This window comes from Rhinatrema bivittatum, chromosome 8 (genome assembly GCF_901001135.1).
Source record: "Rhinatrema bivittatum chromosome 8, aRhiBiv1.1, whole genome shotgun sequence".
In the NCBI taxonomy this organism is placed as follows: Eukaryota; Metazoa; Chordata; class Amphibia; order Gymnophiona; family Rhinatrematidae; genus Rhinatrema; species Rhinatrema bivittatum.
Window position 1 is genome coordinate 61,660,851 of NC_042622.1, and position 14,690 is coordinate 61,675,540.

General features: G+C 50.7%; 1 protein-coding gene across 1 annotated transcript in view; it reads right to left on the reverse strand.

Annotated features, from left to right (window-relative positions):
• Positions 1–14,690, reverse strand: part of SAMHD1 (SAM and HD domain containing deoxynucleoside triphosphate triphosphohydrolase 1) — a 161,683-nt gene that overhangs the window by 129,302 nt on the left and 17,691 nt on the right. Inside the window, exon 2 of the mRNA XM_029611830.1 lies at positions 8,981–9,047. Coding sequence (XP_029467690.1) covers positions 8,981–9,047 — 67 coding nt within the window. The remainder of the gene's footprint in view (positions 1–8,980; positions 9,048–14,690) is intronic.

The following is a 14,690-nucleotide window of genomic DNA, read 5'->3' on the forward strand; positions in this document are numbered from 1 at the left end:
AACAGTGTTTCCGTAGATAGCAGGATGAATTAGCCATGCTGTCATGGGAACTGCCAATCAGGGCCTGGGAGGCGGAGCTTATTAAGCAGAGTGTAGATTTTTCAGTCTCTGCGGCTGCGCATGTATTCCCGCGCAGGAAAGTAACAGAGTCTCCTCAGTCTGTATTTAAACTTGAGCGTAGCTGATAAAAAGGGCGACTACCAGGGAGGGTCCGCATGGCTAATTCATCCTATCTACGGAAACACCATTTACGGTAAGCAAACTTGCTTTTTCCCCGTTGATAGCAGGGGTGAATTAGCCATGCTGTCATGGGAGTCCCAAGCTCCCGATCAGGCTTATTTAGTTGCTCGTTGCATGATATCACCTGTGGTAGTCGTAGGAGTTAAGTAGGCAATGTTTGTAGAATCGCCTGTCCCAGCTTCGAATCCGCTGCTGACTGTTTGTCTATGCAGTAATGAGAAGTGAAGGTACAAAGTGACAACCATGTGGCCACCTTGCAAATGTCCACTGGTTGCACATTCCTAAGATGTGCTATGGATGTAGACATGGCTCGAACCTGATGAGCACGTGGAAGAGAAGGGAGGTGTAACTTTCATTTGTTGTAGCAAAACTGAATAAACTGTACAATCCAGCTGGAAATGGTGCGTTTAGCTACCGGTAAACCTGGGGCGTTCGGGTTGAAGGAGACGAACAGCTGAGAGACACGATTTGTAGATTGTGTTCTTCGTTTGTAATATGCTAACGCTCACTTACAGTCTAGCATGTGCAACAAACGCTCCCTGTCGTTAGAATGAGGCTTAGGAAAGAAGGTTGGAAGTTCTAGAGACTGATTGAGCTGGAATGCTGAGATTACCTTTGAAAGAAAGGTAGGATGAGGTCGGAGGATCATCTTATTGTGATAGAACTGTAGATACAGGTCATAGTGAACTAGTGCTTGAAGTTCACTAACCCTACATGTGGATGTCACTGCTACTAAAAAGACTACCTTCCAGGTGAGGTATTTTATATGTGCAGAATCCAACGGTTCGAAGGGTGGTAACATTAGTTGTTCAAGTAGTGTGTTGAGGTTCCATGGAACCGGTGGCTTAGCCACCGGTGGTCTAAGATGCGTTAAACCTTTGATAAATCGAGATAACAATGGGTGTTCAGCTATAGAGTCTGTGATATGCGGAAATCGCGCTGAGATGCACCCTAATGAATGTTGCTAATCCTGACAGGTACAGGGAATGGAGATAATCCATCAAAAGAGTCTGCGAGCAGTCTATTGGTGGAATACCTTTTGTTGCGCACCAGTTTGAGTAGCGCTTACACTTAAAAGTATAACTGCGTCTGGTTGATGGTTTCCTGGATTCCAGAAGAATTGCTTGGGCTACTGCAGAGACCCCTTGTGCAGTTAATAGTGACCGCTCAATCTCCATGCAGTCAGATGGAGGGAGGAGTGGAGTGGATGAAGGAGAACGCCCTGTTCCTGAAATAAAAGATCTGGAGGGTCTGGCAATCGAATCAGGGGTGCGAAAGACGTAAGAGATAACTGTACCACGGTTGTCTGGGCCAGGCTGGAGCAATGAGGATCAGCTGGCTGTTGTCCAGTATGCATTTTTGAATCGTTCTTGTGATTAGTGGAATCGGTGGAAAGGCATATAGGAGGTTGGGCATCCACGGAATGAGGAAGGCGTCCTGAGCGAGTCATAAGGGACTTGGTCGAATCGAACACAACATTGGAAGTTGCGCGTTTGTTTCTGTGGCAAACAGATCTATCGTCTGAGTCCCCCAACAAGAAAAGATAGTCTGTACAACTTCTGGGTTGAGCGACCATTCGTGCGGGTGGAATTTGCGACTTAACCTGTCCACTCTGGTGTTGGCTACTCCCGGCAGGTAAGTTGCTTGCAAGTGTATGGAATGTCTGTATGCATAGTGAAAGATCTGCAGGGCTTCCCTGCAGAGGGGCCATAAACCGGATCCTCCTTGCTTGTTTATGTAAAACATCGCCACCTGGTTGTCCTTGTATATCATGACTCCGACCTTGAAGATACGTCTGAAAGGTTTGTAGGGCATTACGTGTCGCTCTGAGTTCCAGTAGATTGATTTGCAGGGTCTGTTTGGCTACTGACCATAGGCCTTGCGTTTCCAACAGGTCGAGATGTGCTCCCCAGCCTTTCCGGGATGCATCGGTGGCGAGGACTGCATTCTGTGGCGGGGGGTTGAACAAGGCTCCTTTGTCCAACGTGGATTCGAGGAGCCACCAGTTGATATCCTTTTTTATTTGAGCCATCAATGTTAGACGGTTCTCCAATGGATGTGAATGTTGTTTCCACTGGCGTTTCAGACCCCACTGCAAGAGTCTCATGTGTAGTTTCGTGTTTGGCACCATAAAATTAGCTGCCGCCATATGACCCAAGATTGTTAAAATGTTTTGAGCCGGACCCTGCATTGTCTGCAGGGATCGAAGCAGAGAACGCATTGTTAGCTTTCTGTAGTCCGGAAGGAATGCTCTGTTGCGGATGGTATCCAGGCGAGCTCCTATAAACTGAAGAAGTTGTGTAGGCTGCAAGGTTGATTTTGGATAGTTGATGACCAACCCTAGCCCCTGGAGACAACTGATTGCTCGAGAAAGATGATCCCGCAACAGGATTGGATCCGAAGCTACTATCAACCAATCATCCAGGTATGGAAAGATAGTCATACCCTACTGACCACCACCACCATACATTTGGTGAATACCCTGGGTGCTGCCGAGAGGCCAAAAGGGAAGAACCTTGTATTGGTAATGCTGTTGTTGGTATTGAAAACAAAGGTATTGTCAGGAGGACGGATGGATTGGAATGTGGGTATAGGAATCCTTCAGGTCTATGGAGCACATCCAATCCTTGGGTTGTAACAGGGGAAGAATGGACTTCAGGGAAACCATCTTGAATTTTTCCCGAACTATCCATTTGTTCAATTCTCGTAGGTTCAGAATAGGTTGGTAGCCCCCTGATTTCTTGGGAATTAGGAAATATGGGGAGTAGAAGCCCTTGCAACAGCCTGCCCGAGGGATGAATCTGATTGCCCGTTGATGTTGAAGGAGGGCAATCTCTTGGGCAAGCTGGGGATGTAGTGTTTTCGGTCCTGAGTTGACAGATGTGGTATTTTGGGAGTGGTCAAAAACTGAAGTTGATAGCCATTCTTCACTATTTCTAGAACCCGCTGATCGGATGTTATGGCCTCCCAGGCGGCAAAACAAGCTGTGATCCGTCCGGGAGGGGCTTCCGTCGGGGGAGGTGGTGGCCGGACTCTTAAAAATACTGTGTGGTTTTCAAGGGAGCCGCCATTTGCTGCGTTTGTTGCCTTTGCAATCTAGGTTTTACCCTCCTCTGCTGCTGCTGTTGAGGGGGATGTGGTTGTTGTCTTTGATACGCAGGATAAGACTGTGTTCTGAATGATTGATAAGAATGGTACGGCCTGCGTGAGAATTGTTGTCTATGAGAAGAATGAAAATATCTCTTGGAAGAGGAGAATGGTGCTGGAGTCGTTAATGATTGGATGCCAGAGCCTGATCCTTTAGTTTGCTGACTGTGTCATGAAAACGTTCTCCAAACAGATGGTCTCCCATGCATGGGAGATTGGTTAGTTTGTCATGTAAATTCTTCTCGTATGGCACTAGCCTTCAGCCAAGCCAACCTGCGTGCCGCTATCGCTGTCGCTGATGCTCGAGAGGAATTTTCGAATCCCTCATATACTGCTCGTAGCATGTGACGGGAGCATTCTTCCATATCTAAAATTGGAGATGGAATATTCTCTCCTGTTGAGGTGAACATACCCTTAGTCACCTGAATACATTCATTCATATACTGCACCATGTAGAACTGGTGATGATGGATATGCGCTGTTAACATCGCATTCTGGTATACATGCTTAGCGAAATCATCCAGACATTTATCATCTCTCCCAGGAGGATTGGAAGCATATGTCTTGGACTTCTTTGATCGTTGTAGCGCTGACGCGACCACTATGGATTCATGTGGTAATTGTGGAGTGGAATAAGTGAAAGGTTTTTGCATTTTAAATTTTAAGTCTGTTTTTCTGGAAACCGCTGATATTGTGTAGAGTGTTTCCCATGATTTTTGAAGTATACTGTGCAATACACTGTGTGGTGGAAGCGATGTAGACTCCCCTGGGGTATCGAAAATCTTTAGTAGGCCCAGCGTTTCAGCTCTGGGTTCTGGTAATTTTTGTACCTCTGATCGTAAGATAGTCCCCATCATATCCAAGAACTTTGGTACGAAAGATCCTCCAGGGGAGAATATGGCTCAGGTGGCTGATCCGGGGGCTCCGAAGGATAGACGGTATAGGAGGTAGGTGAAGATTGTGTGGATACAGAGTCCCTTTGGGAAGAATGTGAGTTGGTGATGACGGTCCCAGGGGTGCCGGCGATGGTGCTGGGTCCACGGGAGCGAAGGTTCCTTAGGACTGGACAGTGATTCCGGAGGCAAGGTGAAAGACTGTAGAGTTTCAAAAAACCCTACTAGGGACTGTGAAAGATCCCAAAAGGCTTGTTGCATTTGCAGCGGCATTGGAGGGCGTTCATGATGTGAACCTAACTGTAACAGCTTGATCGGTTGAATATTGGGACGATCCGACTGTGTGGTATTTCCCGGTGAACTCCTGTCTGCATCCGAGGGGTTAGTATCACGTCCCAATGGACGCCAGGACTCCTCCTTTGTGCCATTGGACGTGGAGATAGAGTGCAAGGAGGTAGATGATGGCACGTGCACTCTCTCCTTTCCGGAAGGGCCTGAAGCTCCTGATAGCACAGTACAATGGGAGGAGGCCAATGCTGGCGAATTGTCATCATACTTCAAACTTCGTGAGTGTTTAGAATGACGACGACGTTTATGCTTGTGGACATGACAGTGTCACTGTGCCGAAGAAGATGAGCTCCTATGGTGACGTCTGGGAAGCTTAGCCTCTTGTCTTGCACGGTCTGACAATTGGGTTCTGTGTGGAGAAGACTCCCCCGGGGAAGAGTGTCTCTTCAATGGAGACGCTTGTCTCTTGCCCGTTTGCCCCAATCTTGACGATATGTTATGGGGAGCCGCTGGGGATATGAGTTGTGTCTTCCCCGGCGTTGGTTGGGTTGACTTCGGCTCCAACTGCTCCGTTCTCGGCGCCATCTGCGCCGATACGGGTTCCGGATGCTTCGTTGCCAACGTCAGATGCGCCGGTCTGAACTCTCTGTGTGTCTTCACCGTTGCTAGCGCCGGCCACACTGACTTCGGCTCTGGCTGCTTTGTCCCCGGTTGCTTCGTCCCCAGCGCCGGCTCCAAGTGCTTCGTCCTCAGCGCCGGATGCATCGGCTTCGGATGTCTTCCCGGCTCCGCCCAGGTATCTCTCTGCTCCGAATGTGTTGGTTCGGTCCGCGGCTCCGGTGGAGCCGATTGGTCCTTAGTCGGCCCTTGATGTAACTCATACGACCTTCGGCGCTTTTTTGAAGCCGATGTCTTATGATTGCGCCCTTGAGGCCCTCCGTTTGGAGCAGGGGCTCGAGAATGGTCGTTTCTATGCGTCCCAGATCCCTGAGTTTCACCCGGGTCATCCAGTCACCTCTCCTCCTTACCTCCAGTCCTGGAGGTTGGTGGATCCCATGAAGAGGCTCTTCTTGTCAACGGGGGTAAGAGCATCGTTGGCCTCTGTGAGGAATGAGCTGTCGATGGTCGGTCAACAGCTCTTAAATCCTGCATTTTGTAGGCCCTGTGTCACTGGGCTCGCGGGGACATTTTCCAGCAAAATTGGCACTCCTTCTGGTTATGGTCCGGTCCCAAGCAGCAGTAACAGTGATCATGTCCGTCAGTGACGGACATGACCCTACCGCAGGGACACTGCTTAAACCCGGAGGTTTTCTTGGACATCTGTCAAAATGTGAAGGAAAAAAAAAAAAAAAAAAGAGGAGAATCGAGATCCGCGTGCGCGGAAAAAAACAAACAGACTGAGGAGAATCTGTTACTTTCCTACGCGGGAACACAAGCACAGCCGCAGACACTGAAAAAATCTACACTCTGCTTAATAAGCTCCGCCTCCCGGGCCCTGATTGGCAGTTCCCATGACAGCATGGCTAATTCAGCCCTGCTATCAACGGGAAATGTATATTATACTTTAAAAATAGGATTTTTGTGATTCCCTATATATACGTAAGGTTGGTCTCAAGGGCGGCCAGAGGAGGTAGAGCAGGAGCTGGACTGCAGGATGAAGGAGGACCAGGTATGGTAGGAGAGCAAAGGCCGAAAACGGGAGGTAGAGTCTGTTCCAGTCTGAGGTCAGGGCAGGTAGTGGAAGCAAAGGAAGATATGGCCCGGAGGCCAGGGCCACGAGGGCAGAGGCCGAGGTCTAGCCAAGGACCCTCAGGGAGGAGAGGAGGCTAGAGCCCAAGACATAGGAACACTGAATAGAAGAGCTTCTGGAAGGCGCACCAACACAGGAGACCGGAAGCAGGCAGTCAGGAATTCGTTGCCAAGTCGTCTGGGTGGTCTGGGAGACTTCCTTAAGTAGTCCTGAAGCCGTGATGTCATCTAGGGGGCCGGACCTCGTTTTCCCGCCATGGACCCTTCAAGAGGTGGAGTGACAGCACGCTAGGGGAAGTCCGGAGGCGTTGGTGGCATCTCGGCCTCCATGCAGCAGAGGAGAAGCCTGTGCTGGTGGCATGCGGCAACAGCGGCTTGCCGCTGCAGCGCGGGTGCCTGGAGGCATGTCGGCTACCGGGTTGCAGATAAGAGGAGGTGCCCGCGGTCTGCTGGGGTCGACGGCGCTAACAGATATGCCCTATTCAAAATGGTCATTTTGCCTAAGCTCCTATATAGGCTCTGTTAAGCGCCATGCCATTTTTTATGATGCTTATGGCCAGGGAGACAAGAACACTTAGATTTTGGTAGAAAGCATAATTTTTATTGAACAATATAAGTATTCTTGGGAGATACTGATGCCATGTCTCTGACACACTGACTACCAGCATCTCATCATATATAGGAAGTGATCCTTCTTTTATAGATAACATACAATATTGTGGAAGATTCTAGACTTGCGTGACTGCCCAAAGAATCATTTACATAGGTTGTCAACAGCATGATGTGACTATCTCTGAACTGCCCTGATTAGTTTTCCCATGAGGTGGGGCTCATTTACCAATCACTCTCTAGGTAGTCCTTTGTTCTGTTAGAATGTTGCTGGGCAGGTTGTTTAGTGATTTGTTTCACAGTCCACTCCCAATGTCCTTAAAGGAAATGCAATATAAAATTATGCATCACTGCCAAGCAAACAGACTTCGCTTACACAAAATGACATCACTGAATGTCATAAATGTCATCTTGAAGAAGAATCTTTTGTACATTTATTCTTGTTATGTCAAACACTTTTCTTTTTGGACTCTCCATCAATGCACTGGCATCTTAATACCGTTTCAAGGGGAAATTTTACTACTCGGTGGGCTAGGTGCTTTGCGCACTAACAAATCCCAATGTACGAAGAGCCACTCTTTGTTCGTGTATACTGCTCTAGCATTGGCCCATAGAGTATCTTGCAAGAGTGGATCACTGACACGCCTCCCTTCTTCTCCAGGTGGAGAAGATCAATATCATCACATATGCAGATGGAGCGTCTGGAGGTCCGATATAGTATACATTCAGTATCCGATGTCTATAAAATTTCTGCCACGGAGTTATATAATCTACTCCCGGATGCCGAACAAAATCAGTTACTAGGGGATGGATACTCGACCAATTGGAAACTCTCCAATTAACCTGACCATATATCAGTTCCTACTAGTCCTTATGGACTCACCTCTTAATACCCGATTGTCCTGTACGGGATGCTAGATGTATGTGTGCGAATGGGTGGTGTATGTTGAGTGTGGTTGAATGTGATGTGTGATAAGTCGGGTGGGTCCTGGGTGGCTCTTCTTTTCCCTTATGTATTGTTCTATTATGTTAGTGGAAAGATGGATGAGGTAGCAGGGAATGATAATTGCCTCTCATATGATTACTGTTCCTTCGCATTATTCAATGTCCCTTCTGTTAACTGTGTGCTACGCAGGTAACTCTATCATCATATTTTGTTGCTAAGCTGTCTCCTTGTTGCTTTAATAAAAAGATATTTAAAAAAAAAAAGGGGGCAGTAACAATAAGTGTGAGAGATTGAGAACATGTCCAATATATCTAGCTTATGAGTAAGGTTCATTCCTGTTCAGGGCCAGATTTGAATTGCCAGCACCCACAGGCAGCAGGGGGGGGGGAGATGGCAGGCACCCTCTTCTCCCGAGATGCGGGAAGGAGAGCCACTCCCAGCAGGAACCTGGAGAAAGAAATTCAGCAAGGGGTCTGCTGCCTGCCCCCACATACTCGAAGCTCTGCCCCTCACATGGGTTGCCACACTAACAGAAAGCCTATGTGGGAGGACAGGGCAGGGCCTTGAGCGTGTGGTGGGTGACTGCCTGCCCCGTGCTGAATTTCTTTTTCTAAGTTGTTGCTGCGTGATCAGGATGCTGCCGCTTTAGGTAAGTGGCTGGGAGGCAGGCCCAGACAGAGGTATAGCAGCAGCGGGCATACTCTGGCACCTATCAATATTTGACGCTGGAAGCAGTTGCCTTTGTCTAAATCTGGGCCTGTTCCTGTCACGGTATGTGCAAACAAAAAAACAAAAAAAAAACTTACCTATTTGGAGACATACCCTGAGAATCATATCAATTCTATTTTTGACTTACTGTGATGTACCATTAATGACAAAACATTGGTCTACTGAAAAAGGCAGCTCTTTAAATACTATTTTTCATATTTATTACTAATTAGAGCTGCTGGCAGCTTTCAGTACAAGTTATTTCAAGTAGAAAAGCATTTTAACTATTTTACAAACATAACAAATAGAGAACACATGCAGAGGTATGGCTTCATGATTCTCAAATGACCATTCTTTCCTTTATACAGAAATTTATCTATGTAAATAAACTTTATCTTACCTTACTCCTAACTCTTTCAGATGAGAGTCTGTGATATAAGGTAGTCCTTTCCCCATGATTTTATTTTCTGCAATGAACAACAGTCTTGGTTTGGTTTTTTTTTCCAAACAAATACAGTAGAAAGCTTAATGTACTGCCGTAGAACTGAAAAATATACATATTAACATTTGCAGGTCTAATAAAATTTCTGGCAAATCAACAGAATTTCATCAAACTGGTATAAATTAAAGGAAAATTAGGTTCTTACCTTTGCTAATTTTCGTTCCAGTAGTACCATGGATCAGTCCAGACAGCTGGGTTATGCCTCCCCTCCAGCAGATGGAGTCAGAGAGAAAACTGAAAGCACCCCCTAGATATACTGGTGTGCCTCCTGCGGTCCTTCAGTATATGTGATATCAAAGCAGAAGGAATGACTTAAGCACTACACACAAAGTCCCCCCACAAAAAATATTTTTTTCTTTTTTTTTTTTTTAAACAGTGACCAGATCAAGTAGCCACATCCTTGAAAACAGATAAAAACAGAAACAACAAACAGGACACCACAAATGTACAACAAGAACACTATAAAATGGCAACCGGCCCCATGACACTGTGGCGACCGACATGAGACAAAAAACTGCAATGGAAACGATAGAATACGAGCGGACTCCCAGAAGCACCAAGGGCGGGCGTCTGGACTGATCCATGGTACTACTGGAACGAAAATTAGCAAAGGTAAGAACCTAATTTTCCTTTCCCAGTACGTACCAGGATCAGTCCAGACAGCTGGGATGTACCCGAGCCGCCTTAACTGGGGTGGGACCCTGAGAGTCCCGCTCGAATCACACTGCTCCCAAAGGACTCTGTAAGAGGGCCACGGACATCAAGTCGATAATGCCTGGAAAAAGTATGCCAGGATTTCCACGTGGCTGCCCTGCAAATCTCTTGACAAGAGACCAAGTGATTCTCCGCCCACGAAGTTGCCTGAGAACGCAGAGAATGAGCCTTTAGCCCAGTGGGAACCGGCTTACCACAGGCAACATACGTAGACGCAATAGCACCCTTTAACCAGCGTGCAATCGTAGCCTTGGAAGCTGGAAGCCCCTTCCTGGGACCGTTCCACAACACGAAAAGGTGATCCGACTTTCGAAATTCGTTGGTAACTTCCAAATAGCGCAAAAGAATCCGTCGAACATCGAGACGTCTCAAATCCCTACCTTGAGAAGACTGGAGGTCCTCGTCCGAAAAGGAAGGCAATTCCACCGTCTGGTTGACATGAAACGTGGAGACCACCTTAGGCAAGAAGGAAGGGACAGTTCGAGAAACTCCCGACGCCGAGATGCGCAAAAAAGGTTCTCTACAAGAGAGCCTGAAGCTCCGAAACCCGGCGAGCCGAAGAAATGGCCACAAGAAAAATCGTCTTGAGAGTCAGATCCTTTAAGGAAGCCGCCTTGAGAGGTTCAAACGGAGCCGCACACAAACCACGGAGTACCAAGTTCAAGTTCCAAGATGGACAGGGAAGCCTGACGGGAGGACGCAAGTTTCTAACCCCTCGCAAAAAACGAGCCACATCTGGATGACTCGCAAGGGAAGAGCCTTCGACCTTACCCCTCAAGCAGCCCAAAGCCGCCACCTGAACTCGAAGCGAATTATACGCCAACCCCTTCTTCAATCCATCCTGTAAGAACATAAGGATATCCGCCACGGACGAACGTCTGGCCGAAGTACCTGCCGTGTCACACCAATCATGGAAAACCTTCCAAACCCTCGCGTAGGCGAGCGTAGTGGAAGACCGACGCGCCCGAAGGAGAGTAGACACCACCGCGTCCGAATAACCTCTCTTCTTCAACTGCTTCCTTTCATAAGCCAAGCCGCCAGACAAAAACGATCCGCCAGATCGAAAAATACTGGACCCTGACGAAGAAGATTGGGAAGATGACAGAGACGCAGTGGGCCGTCGACTGCCAAGTTGACCAGATCCGCGAACCACGGGCGCCGCGGCCATTCCGGAGCCACGAGAATCACCGGACCGTGATGGGACTCTATGCGTCTTAGCACTTTCCCTACCAGAGGCCACGGAGGGAACACATAAAGAAGAATGTGACGAGGCCACGGAAGGGCTAGCGCGTCCACCCCTTCTGACGCGTGCTCTCTCCTCCGACTGAAGAAGCGCACCGCCTTTGCATTTTGACGGGTCGCCATGAGGTCCAAGCGCGGAGTCCCCCAACGCCGCGCGATGAGAGCCATCGCCTCCGACGAGATCTCCCATTCTCCTGGATCTAGGTGCTGCCGGCTGAGGTAATCCGCCTGAACGTTGTCCACGCCGGCAATGTGGGTGGCCGCGAGACGCTCTATGTGCCTTTCCGCCCAGGACATCAACAGCGCCGCCTCCGTTGCTACTGCTCGGCTTTTCGTGCCTCCTTGTCGATTTATGTATGCCACTGTGGTCGCATTGTCCTACAGAACTCTTACCGCTCGTCCGCGTACCAGTGGCAGGAGGCAACGCAAGGCCAGGCGGACCGCTCTGGTCTCCAATCGGTTGATGGACCAAGTCGCTTGGAGTGCTGACCAGGTGCCCTGGACTGCACGGGACTGGCAGACCGCTCCCCAGCCCGACAGGCTGGCATCCGTTGTCACCACCAACCAAGACGGGGGTTTGAGGTCCACCCCCTGTAGGAGATTGTCCGGAGTCAACCACCAAGAGAGACTGGAGCGAGCCGGCTCCAGCAAAGGCAATTCTATCCCGTACTCCTCCGAGCGGGGATCCCACCGAGACAGAAGTGCTCTTTGTAACGGACGCATATGCGCAAAAGCCCATTGTACCATTTCCATAGTAGACACCATATGACCAATGACTTGTAAATAATCCCAGACCGTGGGAATCTCGAGCTCCAACAGGCGCCGTACCTGAGTCATGAGATTGAGCATGCGTTGCTGCGGAAGAAAAACCTTGCCCACCAAGGTGTCGAACCGAGCTCCCAGGAACTCCAGCTGTTGGGTCGGTTCGAGTCTGCTCTTCGCGAAGTTGACTACCCAACCCAACTCCTGCAGCTGGTGAACCACTAAGGAGACCGCCCGGGTGCAGGCCGCATGCAACTTCGCTCGAATGAGCCAATCGTCGAGATAAGGATGCACGAGGACGCCTTGCCGGCGGAGGGAAGCCGCTACCACCACGAGAACTTTGGTGAACACCCTCGGCGCGGTGGCCAACCCGAAGGGGAGGGCGCAAAACTGGTAGTGGTCCCCCATCACCATGAACCTCAAGTACCTTTGATGCCGTTCTCTTATTCCGATGTGTAGATAGGCCTCTGTCAGGTCCAAAGAAGCCAAAAATTCTCCCTTGTGGACGGCCGCAATAACAGACCGGAGGGTCTCCATTCGGAAGCGAGGCACACGCAACGCCTTGTTTACTCCTTTGAGATCCAGAATGGGTCGGAAGGTGCCCTCCTTCTTGGGAACCAGGAAGTATATGGAATACCGACCCGTCCGAAGCTGGTCCCGCGGAACCAGAACCACCGCCCCCAGAGCCTGTAGATGAGCGACCGTTTGGGCTATAGCTACTTGTTTTTCTACTGGGCCGCACGGCGATACCATAAAGAGATCCCGGAGGGGACGTACAAAATCCAACTCGTAGCCGTACCGAACCACGTCGAGGACCCATTGATCCGAAGTAATTTTGACCCACTCCTCCCAGAACCGGGACAGCCGGCCTCCGATAACGGGAACGGAGGAGTGGGCCCGCGCACCTTCATTGTGCGGGCTTGATGGCAGCAAAACCTTGGGAGGAGCCTCCGCGTAGAGGCCTCCTGCCGCGAAAGGAAGAAGAAGACCAGGCCTGGGATCTTGTCGCCTGCTGCCGCTGGGAAAAGGAACCCCCTCTTCCCCCACGGAAACGCCTTTGCCCCCGAAAGCGAGCCCTGGCGTTACCAAAGGACCGAGGTTGCCGAGGCTTATCCTCCGGCAGCTTGTAAACTTTGTTGTCACCCAGGTCCTTAATGAGCTGATCCAGCTCCTCGCCAAACAGCAACTTGCCCTTAAAGGGGAAGGAACCTAACCTCGCCTTGGAGGTGGCATCCGCCGACCAACGACGGAGCCACAGCAACCTCCTGGCTGAGACCGCCGAGGACATAATGCGAGCCGATGTGCGCAACAAGTCATACAAGGCATCCGCTGTATAAGCGACCGCTGCTTCAACACAATTTGCCTGCTCAGCCTCACCCGGAGGGAGCTCCTGCATGGTCAGCAGCTGCTGAACCCAGCGGAGGTTGGCCCTCTGCACAAGGCTGCTGCAAGCCGCCGCTCGGACCCCCAGTGCCGCCACATCAAAAATACGCTTCAATAAGACCTCAAGCTTGTGGTCTTGGAGGTCCTTCAACGCTATACCCCCTGTCACGGGGATAGTCGTATGCTTGACCACAGCCGTGACAGCCGAATCTACCGCGGGTGTCTTCAACAGTTCCAAAGAATCCTTAGGTAAGGGATATAACTTTTCCATGGCTCGATTCACACGCAGGGAAGCCTCTGGCAGTTCCCATTCCTTCGAGACAATCTGCAAGACCTTGTGATGGAAAGGAAAAGTCTGAGGGGGGGCCCGAAGTCCTGCCATCGCGATATCCCCCGTGGACGAGTCCGCCTCCTGAGGCGGCGTCGTTAATTCCAGCTCCTGCAGCACGTGGAGAATAAGGGCACTTAACTCCTCCTTAGCAAACAAACGGAGCACCTGAGGGTTATCCCCCTCTACGGACCCCTGCTCGTCCGCCGTCAGCAAATCCGGAGCCCCCGGGGACTCCGGAGCGGCCCCTGTATCGCTCAGGTCCTCAGCTCCTCCCCCCCGCGGGCGGGGAGCCGTAGCCCCGGCAGACCCCACCCCCGGCGGACTCCCCCGGGGCAAGGAAGTCGCTTTGGGCACCTTCGGGGGAGGGGGCACTTCCGGCTCCCAGCCGGATTCTGCCTGCAAAAACGCCTTGTGCATTAAAAGCACAAAATCCGACGAAAACGGCACTGACCTTTTTAAACCTTTCTTCGGGGCATCCGACGAGGGGGGGCCACGAGGAGACCCCACATCGGGCTGGGAGCGCGGGCTGCGTGCGTCCGGCGAGGGAGGAGGGGAGTTCTCCTCCTCCGATGCTGAAAAATCCTCCTGCCGCGTAGCCAAGATGGCCGCCGCACTCTTCCCCGAGGGGGGAGGGGCCGAAGACCGGCTGCCGGAGGCGCTGCTGTGCCGCGACGCAGAGGGGCGAGGAGAGCGGCTACGGGCAGCGCTCGGCCCCCCCGAGGGTCCCTCACCCCCGGGAATACATCGGGGGCAGAGACCCTCTCGGGAGAGTCGCGCCCCCGCCTCCCCACATGTCCGGCAAGCCGAGGATCGCGGCATCCTAAGAGGGAGTCCTGTACTGTCGTCAAAAAAGGTGCCAAAAATCTGGTGAGGAGAAATTCGGAACGCGAACGCGCGCCGGGTGAACCAGCCACCCCCTCCGGGGTCCGAAAGGCACGGGCAGGCTTTTTATTCGGGGTTAAGCAGGGGAGCTCACTGCCTGTCCCCAACAGGTCTTAAATGACTTCAGTTTAATTTTTTAATTTTTTTTTTTAAACCCCCTTCAGGGTCAAATCCCTGGTATTGGGGGGGGAGGGTGACCGGCCCACCGGTAAGCTCTCCCCCAGCCACACGGACACTCTATCCCGGGAATAAGAGGAGGGTATTACCCTCCGAGCCTGCCCCACACTGAACTAC